At 36.6% G+C, this 17,144-nt stretch overlaps 2 protein-coding genes across 2 annotated transcripts in view; both read left to right on the plus strand.

The window, feature by feature from the left end:
• The first annotated feature begins 154 nt into the window (after positions 1–154).
• On the plus strand, positions 155–9,271 carry LOC127417692 (tyrosine-protein kinase ITK/TSK-like). The gene is made up of 17 exons (XM_051657853.1): positions 155–430; positions 578–682; positions 880–961; positions 1,179–1,301; positions 1,411–1,442; positions 1,815–1,966; positions 3,201–3,266; positions 3,373–3,427; positions 4,063–4,142; positions 4,287–4,429; positions 4,546–4,620; positions 4,792–4,960; positions 5,087–5,303; positions 5,425–5,489; positions 5,586–5,704; positions 6,217–6,374; positions 8,729–9,271. Exons 1-17 carry the CDS (start codon positions 293–295, stop codon positions 8,795–8,797), a joined length of 1,848 nt encoding a protein of 615 aa, XP_051513813.1. The 5' UTR covers positions 155–292; the 3' UTR covers positions 8,798–9,271.
• Positions 9,272–9,902: 631 nt separating this feature from the next.
• LOC127417682 (cytoplasmic FMR1-interacting protein 2-like) overlaps positions 9,903–17,144 on the plus strand; it is a 45,151-nt gene continuing 37,909 nt past the window's right edge. The window contains exon 1 of the mRNA XM_051657825.1: positions 9,903–10,055. The gene's annotated coding sequence lies outside the window, so the exon portion shown is untranslated. The remainder of the gene's footprint in view (positions 10,056–17,144) is intronic.

Here is a 17,144-nt window from a genome sequence, read left to right on the forward strand (position 1 = left end):
TGTTAGTAGTAGTAGTAGTAAAGAATAATTATGTAATATGTATGCATAAGTTATCTCATATGTAATCATGTCATTGTGTGTACGTGTGCGCGCGCGCACGCCTGCATTTGATTGTTTGAGAGTTTCTCTTGCAGCCTACCTCAGGAAGAGGTTTAGTCAAGTATCAACTCCGGAAACCTATGCTTTATATATCAGTATGAATTCTACCAGTGGATAACTAGTGATTGCCTCACATCATGAGCTTCGCCATGAGTCAACTTTCCATGTGGTAATTAAATATCCGAATTTCACCATGTACCCACGGGTTATCTTAAAGGACACCTTGTACAAGAAATCACAGCAGAAGAGAAGAACTTCACCATGCAATTACAAAGAGAGAATTTTCGTGTTAAACACACAGGATCTGACATACTATGAACATCGACCTGGGGTAGGTATTCACACCTTCTGAAGACATTTTACTGCAACTGTCATGCATTATTTGCAAACGTGAGCAATGCTGTAAGTACATATCATAGCCTACCTGTGATGTACCAGTAGAATAGAATAACAAGCCATGCCTTTTATATTGCCCTAGAAAAAGCCAACTCAAAAAGGTTGCATTGAGCTATCACACATCAAGTGTGTGGAGATTGTACGCAGTGATGTTCCCATACCCTGTAATTACAAGTACCCTTTCCAGGTAAGAATGAGGTGAAGTTCTGCTTAATGTCTTTGTTGGGGTAAAAGAGCACATATAGAAGACCTAACTAAACTTAATCAGTGTTTCTCATTAGAGTCTTATGACTGAAAACAGAATAGGCTACCAATAAACATTGTGTGTTTGATTTTTGTTTAAATTGCACACATTTTTTTTTTTCCGTTAATATTTGTTGACAGGTCGCCCATGACAGCTACTATCTTTACATCTTTGCTCCAGACAATGACTGCAGGTTAAAATGGGTCAGAGCTCTGAAAGAAGGTGAACAGCTGTTACAAAGTGCTATACACATATTTAAGAAAACAGAAAAGTGAAACGGAACAAAAAAAAGTTGAAAAGAAAAATACATTCTTATTTTTTGTGTAACATTATGGAAATAATATATGATCTTTTTAAATCAATACTTCAAATGTAAATACTTAAAAACTACCAATTGAAAAACTTTAATTTTTTTGTCTCATTTCTTTATCCTATCAAGCGACACAATGTAACAACTTGTTTATGAAGTATCACCCTGATTTCTGGGGAGAAGGGAAATGGAGATGTTGTCATCAGACAGATAAGCTGGCAACGGGATGCAGTGAATATTATCCCAATGGAGGTGCAAACTGTTTTATTGTTGCATTATGTAAAACAGCTGCTCCCACAGCTGCAACAGTAAATTTTCGTCATTGTCATAAATTTATAAGATTTTGCATTTTATCCTACAGCCAAACCTCTTCCGCCAACTCCAGATCCAAAGGTTTGTCATTCAATGTCTCTCCACTGGTTTCTAACTGAAATGCTTATGTAAACGGTTTCCACAGTCATAATAAACCTGGAAATATCTGGGAATTGAGATTTCCAGGCCTGGAAAAATAATGAAAGTGAATACAATCTTAAAACGTCATGGAAATTTCTGTAGTGAATAAAATTGTTATCGTTATGCTCATCTCTAAATTCATTATAGACATGTTTAATGTTTTAGTTAGCTTTAAATTTCAAGTTATTTTTACATTTTCAAGTTAATTTAAATCTGTGTTTTGGTTGTTAGAACAGTTAGAATGCGAAGTATAATCGGGATGGTGTTTTAATGAAATGCTTTTAATTGAGCTGTTTGTGTTTTTTCTTCCAGCACCGATCTTTAGATTCAGAGGAGAGAATTGTTGTGGCCTTAAGAAATTTCAGCCCTGAAGAAGATTCAGACCTTCCACTACATAAAGATGAAGAGTATGTTGTTGTTGACAGTTCGGAACCAAACTGGTGGACTGTGAGAGACAAAAATGGGTAAATATCAAATAACATTTTTTTGTAATCTTTTAAGTTTGATTTAGGTAATGCCTTGTAGATGTGAAGAATGACAGCATAGTACATACAATATTTTGCATTGCCAAATGAGATCATTAAACAAAGTACATGCCACACACTTTCAACCCACTCTCATGTATGTCAGGCACCAAGACTCATTATGTGGATAGATATATAGTCTGAAATACAATTAGGCTATATATGATATATGATTATATAATGTTTTTAGTTGTAGTCTTAAAAGCAAAATAAATTTCATGGTACATTAATTTGATTTCAACTTGATTTCCATATGGACCAGTTTCAGGTTATTTCAAGATTAGTTCCTCATCCAAAAATGTAATTGCAAAAATACTACAAAGCCTCAAAATAAATACATAAATAAATACAATAGGGTATTGATTTTCAAACATGTGAAATTAATTACAAGAACATGTAATGTATTTCAGCATAATTGTCTGGAATATCACAATGTATTCACTATAATTGATAGTTTACAAATTTGAGCAGGCTTCATTTAGACATCCACACTGTTTAAAAAGATTAAAATTATAGGGTAGAGACAACTATCAATGGATGAGAATCAAATAATAAAAATGCTAAAAACCACGATGTGCTTTGTTGGTTCATGTATATCCTCTAATCGGCAAGACCACCATGAAATGCTTTGCTTGAAATCAGGTGAAATCTTGTCCATTTATTATGTTGTTGAAGTATTTAGCATGAAACAATGAGAATTTGTGAGTATTTTACTTCGGTGGAATTTATTAGTTTATATAACAAATCAACAAATGCCTAACCATGTTGCACTAATGCCATGATACTAAATCACCCATAAATTTAAACATTTAAAAACTTTATGACTATTTAGTCAAGGTCAAGTTTACTCCAGATCCAATAGTACGCCATAAAAAATAAAATAAAAAGAAGTGTAGGGGGAAACCAAGCAAACCAGAAACTCAGGGCCCGACACTCCGTATAGGAGCTTATGGAACTCATTTACAGAGAGTGAGGGGCAAAGCCATGGAAGCCTCGAAAGCAATTTTGAAAATTGGCATAGATTAGTGTCATAGATTAGTGGAGGTTGTTCTAGTGATTGTGACGGAACTTTCTACGTCAAACTGCTCAAGATATTGTATTAGTGCTTTAAACGTGAATGGAAATGGTTTTGACCAAAATACAAGCAAAGATCTGATTTTCTGTTCTATTTCAGAAATGTTGGACCAGTGCCTTGCATATATATTGCAGAAAAAATTTCAAACAACATTGAGAAATTTGAGTAAGTTTTGTACCATATATTCGATGAAGTGTGTGTACATGTTACTGTACATGCATGTTCACACTATAATGTTTTCTGATTGTTCAAATGCTTTGTTCTTTTATAGATGGTACAATAAGGACATGACCAGGACAGAGGCAGAAGAGTTACTAATGAGAGAGGTAAAGCAACACTAACAGCAATTAAACATATCATATCAACGCTGAGAATGTTTCCATGTCATACTAAGTCATATAACCGTAAACTTCAGCTTCTTAAATGTTTGTTTGTTCAGTTTGAAAAAAAACAAAATAAAACACACTTAGTCAAAATGTGTACATCACTTCAATAAATTTTCACAGTTTTTGGGCTTTGCAGAAAGTTGGGGTTATCTGCAAACCTGCAAGAGCATCATCTGCAGACTGTGCAGGCAGTGTGCAGAGTTCAAACAGAAATCTACAGCCTTTAAACCAGAATGTGGCTGCTATATTTCCTGTCATGCCTGTCTTACATGTTATGTTTTAAATATGAGAGCAGATCTCAAACATGTATGTGAGGTTTGAGTCAGGTCAACATGTCACCTTTAGTACCCATTAGCAGCAACTGGCATGAACTCCACCTCAGCAACAGAGCCATTACTGCTTCCCAGATAACAAGTGCCATACAGATGCTTTAATCTTTACACTTATCTGTCATAATGAAATAAGAATAATATGTTTTTACATATGAATGTTTGTTTGTATTTTTCATATTCGATTTTAACACAAAAAGATAAGTATTGTTATGAACCATATGAATTTATTGTGAACATTTACAGAACAAGGACGGAGGTTTCATGGTTCGTGACTCGAGACATGCTGGAGTCTACACAGTGTCAATATTTACCAGAGCTTCAGGGTAAATAATTGAACACAGTTAAATTAATGTTGCGATGACTTTCATCACTACAAATACTGTTTCTTCCCACTTCATCGAAATGATCTCTTTTAATATTATCTTACATTGGTGCACTGACTCTTGATGAACTTTACTCATCCACAGGTCAGATGGAGAAAAGTACCCACTAGTAAAGCACTACCAGATCAAAGAGACAGAGGGTGAAAACGTCAAGTATTACTTAGCTGAGAAATATGTGTTCTCGAGTATTCCTGAGCTCATCCGTTATCACCAACACAATTCAGCTGGTAAGGTGTTAAAAACGTACTAAATTTAGAGTTAAATGTGAATAATAATTCCACCTGTACACCACAGATAACTACATGAGAGTTTCCTTTTTCTACTGTGCTTATAATCGTGGCAGGTTTGATAACCAGGCTGAGGCACTGTGTCTCTAGAAACAACAAAAACTCTTCAAGGATCAAGGAATTGTCATCAGGTATTGTACAGTAGAAGTTACACTTTAATGATGTGTTAATATGTGTTAATACAGAATAAGACCTACAGTTGGGAACCACTGGAAAATGTCCTACCATTAGGAGTATTTATAGGTGTGTATACTAGTGTGTAAGATGTGCCATAACCTGGTCAAAACTTGTATATCTAACAGAGAAGTGGGAGATTTACCCAGAAGAACTGATTTTAAGTGAGGAATTGGGCAGCGGGCAGTTTGGCTTGGTATGGAAGGGATGCTGGCATGAGAGGCAGGTGGCAGTTAAGACTGTTCGAGAGGGTTTCATGTCAGAGGAGGAATTTAAAGAGGAGGCGCATATTATGATGTGAGTAACTAATGCTGTTTGTGATTCAAAGGACAAGGAAATGTTGAGAAATGTTAATTCCAGAACACTAAAATGTAGTAAAAGTAGTATTTAATACTAGTAGTATTTTATGGTCTCCCTCTCCAGGAAACTGTCCCACACTAAGCTGGTACAGTTGTATGGAGTGGTCACTCAGCGCTCACCAATGTATCTGGTATTTGAATTCATGGAAAATGGCTGCTTGACAGACTTCTTGCGTGCCAAAAAAGGCTGTCTTTCCCAGGAGGTACTCCTTGGGATGTGCTTGGATGTAAGTGAGGGGATGGCCTACCTGGAGAGCTCCAACTTCATCCATAGAGACTTGGTAAGCATATACTGTATTATAATGAGTAATAAGGGTCTACGGTATTTACCTTTTTTTAAATGGAATTTCTTTTTTGGGATGAACTATTGTGCATTTGTTTTAAAATCTTGTTGTTTAACAGGCTGCAAGAAACTGTCTGGTTTCTAAAGATCATGTGGTGAAGATATCAGATTTTGGAATGACCAGGTGAATATAAGTGCCTCAATATTGAAGACACCCAAGTCACTACTTTTTTAAGGCCTCAAGGCATGTGCAATGGAACATTTTCACCTGTATCTGCAGGTTTGTCCTAGATGACCAGTACACCAGTTCATGTGGAACCAAATTTCCAGTCAGATGGTCCTCTCCAGAGGTGATAAGGTTTGGGAAGTACAGCAGCAAATCAGACGTGTGGTCGTTTGGTGAGTCCATATTGATACATTCAGGTAATGTTAATAAAAGGCTTTTGAAAAAGCAAGCTTCAAAAAAGGAAACATTAAAGCTGAAGTTTCAGCAACGTCTACGGCACTAGTGTCACCAAACTGCAAAAATATATAATTTCTTTAACAGGTTGTCCGAACACTCCCCCGTCTGCCATTGGTCCTGCCCCAAACTCATGCCATTAGTTGAGTCAATGTTGCTGTGTTATGCTGGATGGGATGCTCAAACAAACAGAGCAATGTTTTGATTGTGCCACTGCTACAGAGCCAGTGTTTACACTTTTTGGAAAAATATACCTACAAATGACTTATACAGTAGTTGTGTCTGCATAAGTTGGGATAGGATAAAGTATTTTAACATTATAATTTTTTTTACATACTTCAGGTTTAAATTAATCACCACCCATCAGCATCAACACATTCTAAAATTGATGGGTCCCCTATGTATATCTTGTTTAGAGAATAATTTGTACCGACCAACGTTCCATTTCCAGGTGTGCTTATATGGGAGGTGTACAGTGAGGGACGTATGCCCTATGATAACCGTAGCAATTCAGAGGTGGTGGAGACACTCAATGCAGGACTGCGACTCCTGAGACCCCGTCTCTGTCCACAGAGTGTGTATGAGTTAATGCAGTGGAGCTGGAAAGAGGTGAGGGAGGAAATTGATACACCTTGCAAACATATGTCCACCACAAAAAAAACATCATGACATATCAATGTCAATATATATGTTATCAATGTGTGTTTTGTTCACGTTCTGCTTTAACGTGGTGTTGTTTGTGGTACGTGTTAAAGGGATACTTCACTCAAAATGAAAATTCTTTCATCATTTACTTACCCTCATGCTATCCCAGATGTATGACTTTCTTTCTTCAGCGGAACACATTTGAAGAAAAATAGAAAAATGTCTCACCTCGGAAGGTCCTTAAAATGAAGTGGATGTTGATCAGACCTTTGAAGCTCAAAAAATCACAGACAGTCAGCATAAACATCATCCACAGGACTCCAGTGGTTAAATTAATGTTTTCTAAAGCAAAATGATTGTTTTTGGTGTGAAAAAGATAAATATTTAAGTACTTTTTAACTATAAACCATCGGTTCAGGTCAGCAGCAGTATGCACGTTCACACGGTCTCTTGTGTGACATATTCGCATTGGCATGTTACGGATGTACTCTCATGTTTTTTATATCAGTTGAGACATCCAGGATAAGCACACAAACGCACCATTGTGAAAAACATACAGATACAAATACAAAACTAACTACAGCGTTCTTTCAACTAAGTTGTAAACAGCACTGCTCTTCCGGGTTTGTCGCACGTGCATCAGTTCTTGCATGAACATGCCAACGGGATTATGTCACATGCGCATTCTGCCAATGACCGGAAGCAATGCCTTATATTCAAAAAGTACTTAAATATTCGTACATTTTTTAATAAATTCATATCGCTTTAGAAGACATTAATTTAACCAGTGGAGTCGTATGGATGACGTTTATGCTGACTCTCTGTCCTTTTTTGAGCTTCAAAGTAGAGGTCTGCTTTCTGGCGGAACTCCCACAGGACCCGATTAGATTTCTTGCGGCGTGGGACTCAGTTTCAGAGTTGAAGGCAGGAGCGGACGGTACTTCCATGAGATATGGATGGGAGCGGGCGGTTTAGGGCTGGGAATCGATTCCAAAAAGAATAGATTCCGAGGTGTTGGGAATCGAGAATCGACTCCAAACTTTGAAATTGAGTCGATTCCTTCCGGGGAAAATGGTTGATATTTTCAGACTGTGTTTATTTCCTCGACCACTGAAATACTACACATTTTTAGAAACCTAACAGCACTAATACAATTTACAATTTACGTTTGTTCATCTGTATGAAGTAATCCCACAAACCCTTCAACGCATCTGCTTTCCAGACCTGGATAGTCTGCTGGTATTTTACTTTGGATTAAACTAATAATCAAGTAACATGCCAAATTTGTGACAGTAATTTGGCATACAATAATAACTTCCCCGATGTTACAACACAAGTCTACAACAAGAAGATGGCAGAGTTGAGTCAGCTTCCCAGTTCACATCAATAAATCTGTATGTTAAAGTTTAAATGATCAATGTGCTGCACTTATAAAATCGAGAATCTAAGGCTTCTCTACTCATTCTTGACATTTTTACAGTGTTTTAAAACCTTTTGCATATATTTATTTTTTAATTAGCCTACATTTTACACAATTTTACATTAAAATTATATTTAAAAAAAATTAATAATTCAAAAACTAAATGTTAAATACAAGTTAAAAATTTATATATATATTTTTTATATTTTATGAAATAAACCAGTACAACATTTGTATTGATAAAAATAACCATGACGGAAACTTTACAACTCATATCCATCCGAGTGGTGGATAATTTGTATTTGAAGCACAACCTCTATCTGTGGCACTCAGTGGCTGACACATTTTTTTACAGTCATATAATTTTAACCGGTATATCAATGGACGAGCTTAATCCTGGAACAGCGAACAAACATTGTGACATATAAGGGGACAGCTTGCTCACATGTGACTTTTATTGGCATAGTTTTGGTCCGTTTTGAAAAGTCTGAAAATACCCTTAGTTGATTTCAGTTAATAGCAGCATGGCTATAAGATCAGCACCAAAAGCTGAATACCTTTCATGTGCAGTGATTTCAGTTCTTGATAAGGGGATATCCAAGCAAAATACCCTTGAACATTTTAAGTTTTTAATAATCTGTTGAAACCAGTGTGATATTGAGCAATTACTGTTATCTGTTTAGTCAAGTTTCTTTTTAACAGTTTTAAATGGGGATTATTTTCATAAGTGATTGTTATTTGTTTAGAAAGCCTTCTTACTGTGTGTCTTTGCTCTTGTAATTCCTGACAGCAGATGGTGTTCTTAGGTCCTGACGTGTTTATTAATTTATTTGCTTATGTGTCTCGTTACTGTCATTTCTGCCATAGCAAAATAAACATGGCAATATTTGTTTAACAGAAACCTGATGATCGCCCCTCCTTTGCTCTGCTTCTGCACGAACTGGCCTGCCTTGATCAAGATCCTTGATTCTGATCACACCATCATCTTTACAAGATGATTTTGAAATTATGAAAATATTGTATATTGTACAAATTACATATTGTATTTATTTGTATATTTTATTTATTTACCAGATTCCTTATTTTTACAATTTATTTCACATTATTAGTCACTGAATGGCATTTATCCTGTGTTTCTATACACACAAGACTTGCATGATCCTACACATTCTACATTTGTCCCTTAGGAGGCACACATGAGTCATAAAAATAAAAATAAAAAATAAAAATGTCTGTTGTTTATTAGTGTAACGCTGTTACATTTAACAAAACATCACATTTTCAGTTTGGAGCTGAATCCATGTGCAGTATTTATAATTTTTGCACAAGGTTGTCCACAAAATAAACTCAAATACATTTACCTGCATGAAGTAAAAACAAGTAATATTTAAGCTGAATTGTTGATGTGATTTGATTATAAGTATTTCAAAGGTTTTAATAAAAGTGGATTTACTATAAATGTCTAAAGACTGTTTTTTCTTATAACTGGCATGCAGTTCTAGGCACATGATGTGGACCTGCTGTTGATGCTAATTGGTGCATTGTAACAAATGCCTTCACTGGTTTCTGTGACAACGGCACTGAATAGAAACACCTCAGCATGCCAATGTTCAGTGTATATCCAGCTCCGGGCCAACTAGGCTCCAAAGAAGCTCATATTTATTTAATCTGTTTCCAGAGGGAAAATTATATTTTAAACTGATGTAAAGAAACAAGGAAACAGACATATATAGGCACAATCAAATCTTGTATATATACCTTGATGTATTTGTGGAGTATCTGACTCTTAATCTTTATGTTCATGAAAAATGTAAATAATCAAAAGTGCATTGTGAAAAGAGGGCTAAGTGTGTCAGAAGTACAGCAGGAAATGCATATTTATGACCATGGACACAAACACACACACACACACACATCTAAAATCTGCACTGCTCTAATATTCTTTGTTTATGATCATACTCTTTTTCTGTGACCCGATTACTTATAAAAATCGAGCATGTGAACTGATGATGACTCACTCTAAAGATGCTGTTTTATATGGGTGCCTGTCTCTTTAAGAGCATGCACTTGCAGCCATTTTCTGCTTTTTGTGTGGGGTGGATAAGCGGATAGATACCGAACCCCGAGCATCAGTTCTACTACACCGAGCGAACGTTATTTCGCACAGTTTCTCTCCGCTTTGCATTAACCGTCCGTTATTTTAAGAGCGGACATGCAATTAGCAGGTAAGACCATTTGATTCTGTTTATGAATTACAGTGATGAGAGGGCTCATTCGACGGTGCGCGATGGATGATGGCACGGACCTGCTCGTGTAACGTTATTCCCCATGCAAGCATGATGCTCAGTCATTTTATCACAGCAAAGGAAATTGCATATTTGTTTTATAGCTAACCACACGTATGCGCACATCTGGGGGCGCTTTACACTAATCGGGTGAATATTGTTTAATTGCTGGATTCATGATGGAGAAGTGCCGATAGCATCTCTTCGTTTTATGGGTGGGGTGAGGGACACTCTCTCTCTCTCTCTCTCTCTCTCTCTCTCTCTCTCTCTCTCTCTCTCTCTCTCTCTCTCTCACACACACACACACACACACACATACACACACCTTGATGTGAGATCTAAGGCGCTTTATCTCTATTTGTTTACATAAGTGCATGATTAGATTACTTAACTGTCAGTAACGTTCCATTCCATTGTGACGTAAGAAAATTAGAACGTTTCTGTTTTACTCAAGCTGACGAACGTGCTGATGTCTGGCGACTGGGGGGGGGGGGGGGGGGGGGGGGGGGCTTTGCTGTATTATCGCCAACTGAACTGTTATTTTGACGCCTGCAACGATTAAAAATCGATCTGTTGTCTGGGTGCATGACACGTTGAATGACTGATTCCAGTCTTGCTCACTAATTGAGTATTTTTTGCTCATGTTATTATTTTATTTAGAGTTTATATGCTGTATAATGAGGTCTGATGACAACGACTAAGCTGTAATACTAATTTGTTTATTTAAAAAAAAAAAAACAACATAAAAATTTGTTTATTTTGTATCAAACATCATTGTGTCGCGTTGAGCCACCTCATGTATATCTCTCATATCGTGTACCTGTTACAGTTGAAAAGAGAACAAGGAACCACAAGTTTCCTGAATATTAGTGAGTTATTTAAAACCATACGTGTTCCTTTTTAACATGAGTAAAAATTCACAGTGTATAACAGAACGAGACTGCTTCACCTGCTGATGGAAAAGATACATACATAACTACATTATAAACATTCATAGAATCTATATGCTAACGGATTGTTTCAGTGTATTCTGCCTGTACATAAGGGTGATTGTCTCAGTCAACCATCTATTACATTTCCTGAGACTCCTGTCTGTCTGATTGTGGCTAATTGTGTGCAAGGCTTGCAGAGAGGACAGGGGTATGTTGTCCCAGATAGTGGTGGGACCCAAATGTGACTTTCTTTTAGTATTGGAAACTCTGTTATGACCTATCTAATTTCTTTGGTTAGATGTGAAGGCATAGCATGCATTTCAATGGATTGCAGTTCCATTCTTATGTTAGAATCGGCAGAGAGAGCTCATTATTGAATGGTTGAACCGGGGCCTGTTTGAGAAAGTTTTAGGCCAGTTGATGAAACTGTCACTTGCCCTACTGGGTCACTACTTCTTACATTCATTGATCATGTAGCCTGCATGTGTGTGTGTGTGTGTGTGTGTGTGTGTTTTTTTTTTTTTCTTGCAAACTGCAGAAGAAAATCCCTTGTTGTTTTTTGGTCATACCATATGAGGCAGCTTTCAGCTTCAGAACATGTTTTGGAGTACCTGAGAGAAAAGCATGTGGTCTGATTTTGTCATGCAAGCTTAACATGTAGGAATTAGGGCTGAAATGATTAGTCGACGTTATCGACAACGTCAACAATAATTTTCGTTGTCGAATAGTCGTTTGATCTCATTTAACGTAACATGAGATCACATTAAACTCTAATGATGGCGCGCGAGAGCAGCACTGCAGCTCGCGCCTGACTGAATAGGGGAAGAATTACACAGATCACAGTCCAGATGCACACTAAACTTTCCAAACAGCTTCAGGTGATGTAGATCGCAAAGTATGAGGGAATTATAATGCAAAAATACAAAATAAGTAAATACAGAAGCACTCTCATTGTGGAATAAGTGGAGCTGGAGCTGCGGCTCTGCTGAAGCAAAACTTGCGTGTCGAGCGTCTTTAAAGGAAACACCCCGGTGTTACATCTTAAATGCAGTTATATTTAATGTGTTAGAGCTTTATTAAAGTTCAAATAATATGGAAGCAGATCATGTAAATAACTACAAAAATATATCGGCGCCTCTTCTATGAGTTGCGCGAATGTTCCGATCTAAGGGGGAGAGATTGAAACTGCACACGGCTGATGAACACTGTGTTGTGGGGACACTCGTCCCTTACACACGCTTGCTGCAGCTAGATTATAACGTGATGTCTCACGACTTATTGAATCATAATATATGTCACTGTGCATTTCTTAAAAAGAGAGAGATTTTTTTTTCTTTTTTTTTTTGTGAGTTAAAGATGGATTGAAGTGAACAGAAGGGTGAGAGAGGGTAGTCTTCACCCCATTACACACTGCAACAAAATACGTTTTTGTTTTGGCTTGTTTTCCGATATAAATATCTAAAACTCCTTTAAATTAATGTATATTTTCTTCAGCAGCTATACTGCAGAAGAAAAAATGGTTATCTGAGAATTTTGAATATAATATTAAAAATACATATATTTTAAAATATCTAAAGATGCATTCACATGAGAAGCAGCATATAAGATATTTAGACTTTCTTTTAGAGAATAGATCTTGAAAGTATATTTTGTCTTTACTGCACTCGCAGAAGTGTAACCAAGTGAAACAATACACCTATATACAAATTACACTTATATTTAAGATACATTCTCTTAAAGCAAATCTAAATATCTTATATGTTACTTCTCAAGTAAATGTATCTTGTTTTAAGGATTTTTAGACCATTTAAAATGGAAAAAAGACAAAAACACTTGATAAAAATAGGATTTTTTGCAGTGAAATTCTTTACTGAATTAAACTTAATAAAAAGTATTTTTTCCCCTTTATTTTAGTGAATGTCATTAAGAGGTATTTTTAAAAGATGATTTTGTCCTCTTTAAGTCGGAGCACAAGCTGAATAATCGGTTAAGAGCTGATGATTAATCGTTGCAATAATCGCTGAATAATCGATATAATAATCATTAGATTAATCAATTATCAAAATAATCGTTAGTTGCAGCCCTAGTAGGAATGTGGACAGTGTACCCTAACGTACTGTGTCCTGGGAATCAAACATTGTGGGAAACTAGCACCATCAGCATCCATTCCCACAGACAAAATTAATAAAAAAGAATGTCTAATTAAATGAATTCGTAAAACTTCATAATTTATTCAATGTGTAGCCATTTGTTAATAAAATGAAAATATATTAAGTAATTTATATCAATACAACAACTTAATTCAGAGTACTTGCAGAGCAGTTGCTGTCCTTATTCATAGGATTTGTTAGGATGCTTTGCTTTGAATTCAGAGTTTTTTTCCACAAACTTTTAAGGGCGAAACACACTATGCAAGGACATGAATGCAGACGCGTCTAGCAACGCAAGCTCGATTTCATACGTTGTTGCTTTTCAAAATGTGTGAGACCGTGCAATTCATAACACAAAACAAGTATGCATTGCATTTTCAATATTGCCACAAGGGGTGCTACAGTGGACATTCTTGTGAACCGTTTTTACTGTGAGTTTTCTATTTCAAGTCGGCTGTTGTAATGACCGAATTTGAAGAGAATATTGCAGAGCAAGTAAGTTAAAGTCAATATTTATTGCAACTTAACTTAATCTTCTCTTACCTTAGTCATCTCAGACGGCTTCTTTGACATGCTGGTTTCTCCTCTCAAAATCCACTTTTTTTTTTTTTTGGAAGACAGAAGTTGGAAGCGTCAAGCACTCAACCCAATGACACAAACACAACTGTACAATCATAAACAGGGAAATGTTTCTCTTTACAGTTTATATATACAGGTGCATCTCAATAAATTAGAATGTCATGGAAAAGTTAATTTATTTCAGTAATTCAACTCAAATTGTGAAACTCATGTATTAAATAAATTCAATGCACACAGACTGAAGTAGTTTAAGTCTTTGGTTCTTTTAATTGTGATGATTTTGGCTCACATTTAACAAAAACCCACCAATTCACTATCTCAAAAAATTAGAATATGGTGACATGCCAATCAGCTAATCAACTCAAAACACCTGCAAAGGTTTCCTGAGCCTTCAAAATGGTCTCTCAGTTTGGTTCACTAGGCTACACAATCATGGGGAAGACTGCTGATCTGACAGTTGTCCAGAAGACAATCATTGACACCCTTCACAAGGAGGGTAAGCCACAAACATTCATTGCCAAAGAAGCTGGCTGTTCACAGAGTGCTGTATCCAAGCATGTTAACAGAATGTTGAGTGGAAGGAAAAAGTGTGGAAGAAAAAGATGCACAACCAACCGAGAGAACCGCAGCCTTATGAGGATTGTCAAACAAAATCGATTCAAGAATTTGGGTGAACTTCACAAGGAATGGACTGAGGCTGGGGTCAAGGCATCAAGAGCCACCACACACAGACGTGTCAAGGAATTTGGCTACAGTTGTCGTATTCCTCTTGTTAAGCCACTCCTGAACCACAGACAACGTCAGAGGCGTCTTACCTGGGCTAAGGAGAAGAAGAACTGGACTGTTGCCCAGTGGTCCAAAGTCCTCTTTTCAGATGAGAGCAAGTTTTGTATTTCATTTGGAAACCAAGGTCCTAGAGTCTGGAGGAAGGGTGGAGAAGCTCATAGCCCAAGTTGCTTGAAGTCCAGTGTTAAGTTTCCACAGTCTGTGATGATTTGGGGTGCAATGTCATCTGCTGGTGTTGGTCCATTGTGTTTTTTGAAAACCAAAGTCACTGCACCCATTTACCAAGAAATTTTGGAGCACTTTATGCTTCCTTCTGCTGACCAGCTTTTTAAAGATGCTGATTTCATTTTCCAGCAGGATTTGGCACCTGCCCACACTGCCAAAAGCACCAAAAGTTGGTTAAATGACCATGGTGTTGGTGTGCTTGACTGGCCAGCAAACTTACTAGACCTGAACCCCATAGAGAATCTATGGGGTATTGCCAAGAGGAAAATGAGAAACAAGAGACCAAAAAATCAGATGAGCTGAAGGCCACTGTCAAAGAAACCTGGGCTTCCATACCACCTCAGCAGTGCCACAAACTGATCACCTCCATGCCACGCCGAACTGAGGCAGTAATTAAAGCAAAAGGAGCCCCTACCAAGTATTGAGTACATATACAGTAAATGAACATACTTTCCAGATGGCCAACAATTCACTAAAAATGTTTTTTTTATTGGTCTTATGATGTATTCTAATTTTTTGAGATAGTGAATTGGTGGGTTTTTGTTAAATGTGAGCCAAAATCATCACAATTAAAAGAACCAAAGACTTAAACTACTTCAGTCTGTGTGCATTGAATTTATTTAATACACGAGTTTCACAATTTGAGTTGAATTGCTGAAATAAATGAACTTTTCCACGACATTCTAATTTATTGAGATGCACCTGTGTGTATATATATATAGCTGTAAAGGATGTAATACAGTGAAGAGGAATGCATATTTTATTAACCAGACCCCAACCGCAACCTTAAACCTAACCGTCAGTGGAGTGAAAATGTATTTTTAGTGGGAAAATGGAACCTCCGAATTGCGCTTATCACTGATTAGCCAATGCGAACGCGATTACTCCCTGGTCTCAACATGGGATGGGAACCCGGGTCTCTCAAACGGCCGACACAGTGTGCTTCTGGTCATACTACAGAGCAAGGTAAACACGTTTGAACCAATGCAAAAATGTCTCATGGGAGTTGCTGCTTATCAGTAACTCGGCATAATGGGGCTGATGTTAGGGTACTGTAACATTTAGAAGCAATATTCCAACTTCCTTTGTGATCATGTTGCTTGGAGTGTGGTGGTGTCATAGATGTTTTTCCAGAGTCCGTATTTGAATAACAATGGTTCAGCTTAGTTTGCTCTGAGGTTGTTATAAGTCTGAACATGTCTCACACCACCACCTTACATGATGAGCCCTTTTAACAGTTTAAAATGTGTAAAAAAACCAAAATAGTTTATACGGATGGGCGGATCGATACTTAAGTATCGATTCTCCGATACTGATGTGGTATCAAGAATATCGATCCTCACATAAAAATATTAATTCTGAAGTTTTTTTTAACAAGTAATCTTATTATTTAGATTACATGAATATTAATGCATCTCATAAGCAATTTTCTGTTTAGGCCCATAAATATATATAACAAAATTAAGTAATAATAAAGTTACTAATTTTATCCAAAGAATTCGTAAAAATTCAGTTTAATAGAGGTATCGGTATTGGTATCGATATCAGCGATATTGGCCTAAAAGTACTTGATATCGGATCGAAAAGAAAATAAGTGGTATTGCCCATCCCTAATAGTTGAATGAAATTGTGAGGTACATACACATTGACAGGAAGCCCCACCATTGAACAATAGCAGTGACATGTCAGGATTGTTATATTGCTGTAGACACAGTATGCATTTGCCATCTGGTGGTGGGTGAATTGGGTAAATTTACTGATCATGAAACTGTATTTTGCACAACCGTTTATTTAAAAAAAATGTCAATGGAAGTATTTTGCTGTTTTTCCTTTCATAATCCTTGCAACAGTTATGAGCCAGTCTCCATCTCTCTTTTTGAAATTTCACCTGTCTAAAAAAGCTTGAAGACCCCGTAATGATGTTTTCCATCTTATGTTTGTTATGGTGACTTAATACAAGGATTGCTCTATGTATGTTTTTATGGAGAAAAAAAAGCTTTAAGCATTCTAGATAAACTTAGACTATGATGGGAAATTTTCCAGTGATGTAAGGGAGACATTATTACAGAGATGAAAAGATGAAAAAGTTATTTTGAATATACTGATCACCATTTTAAATCATAACGTATGAAACAATTACATTAAAATCAGTTTATGTGTCAGGTCTAAATTGCCCTTAATGCCGACAGAGCGAGTTATTGTTGTGCATAAATGTTCAGAACAATGCAAAGAATTCAAAAACAACTAAAAAAAGCAGAAAAAGACTGTCACTTGGCAGTTGGCATGTCACATCCCGCACAATAGAGGGGGTATACAGAAGGGTTGGGCAAAGTTTTTTGGTACAGGGGCCACATCGG

The sequence above is a fragment of the Myxocyprinus asiaticus genome, chromosome 27 (genome assembly GCF_019703515.2).
Source record: "Myxocyprinus asiaticus isolate MX2 ecotype Aquarium Trade chromosome 27, UBuf_Myxa_2, whole genome shotgun sequence".
In the NCBI taxonomy this organism is placed as follows: Eukaryota; Metazoa; Chordata; class Actinopteri; order Cypriniformes; family Catostomidae; genus Myxocyprinus; species Myxocyprinus asiaticus.

What these genes read in the sequence shown, in the direction of transcription:
- LOC127417692 (XM_051657853.1), top strand. Translation starts at nt 293, where the DNA reads ATGTACCCACGGGTTATCTTAAAGGACACCTTGTACAAGAAATCACAG. An exon ending in TCACCAACACAATTCAGCTG is followed by an intron (nt 4,430 to 4,545) that starts GTAAGGTGTTAA and finishes TAATCGTGGCAG; the next exon opens with GTTTGATAACCAGGCTGAGG. An exon ending in ATCAGACGTGTGGTCGTTTG is followed by an intron (nt 5,705 to 6,216) that starts GTGAGTCCATAT and finishes TTCCATTTCCAG; the next exon opens with GTGTGCTTATATGGGAGGTG.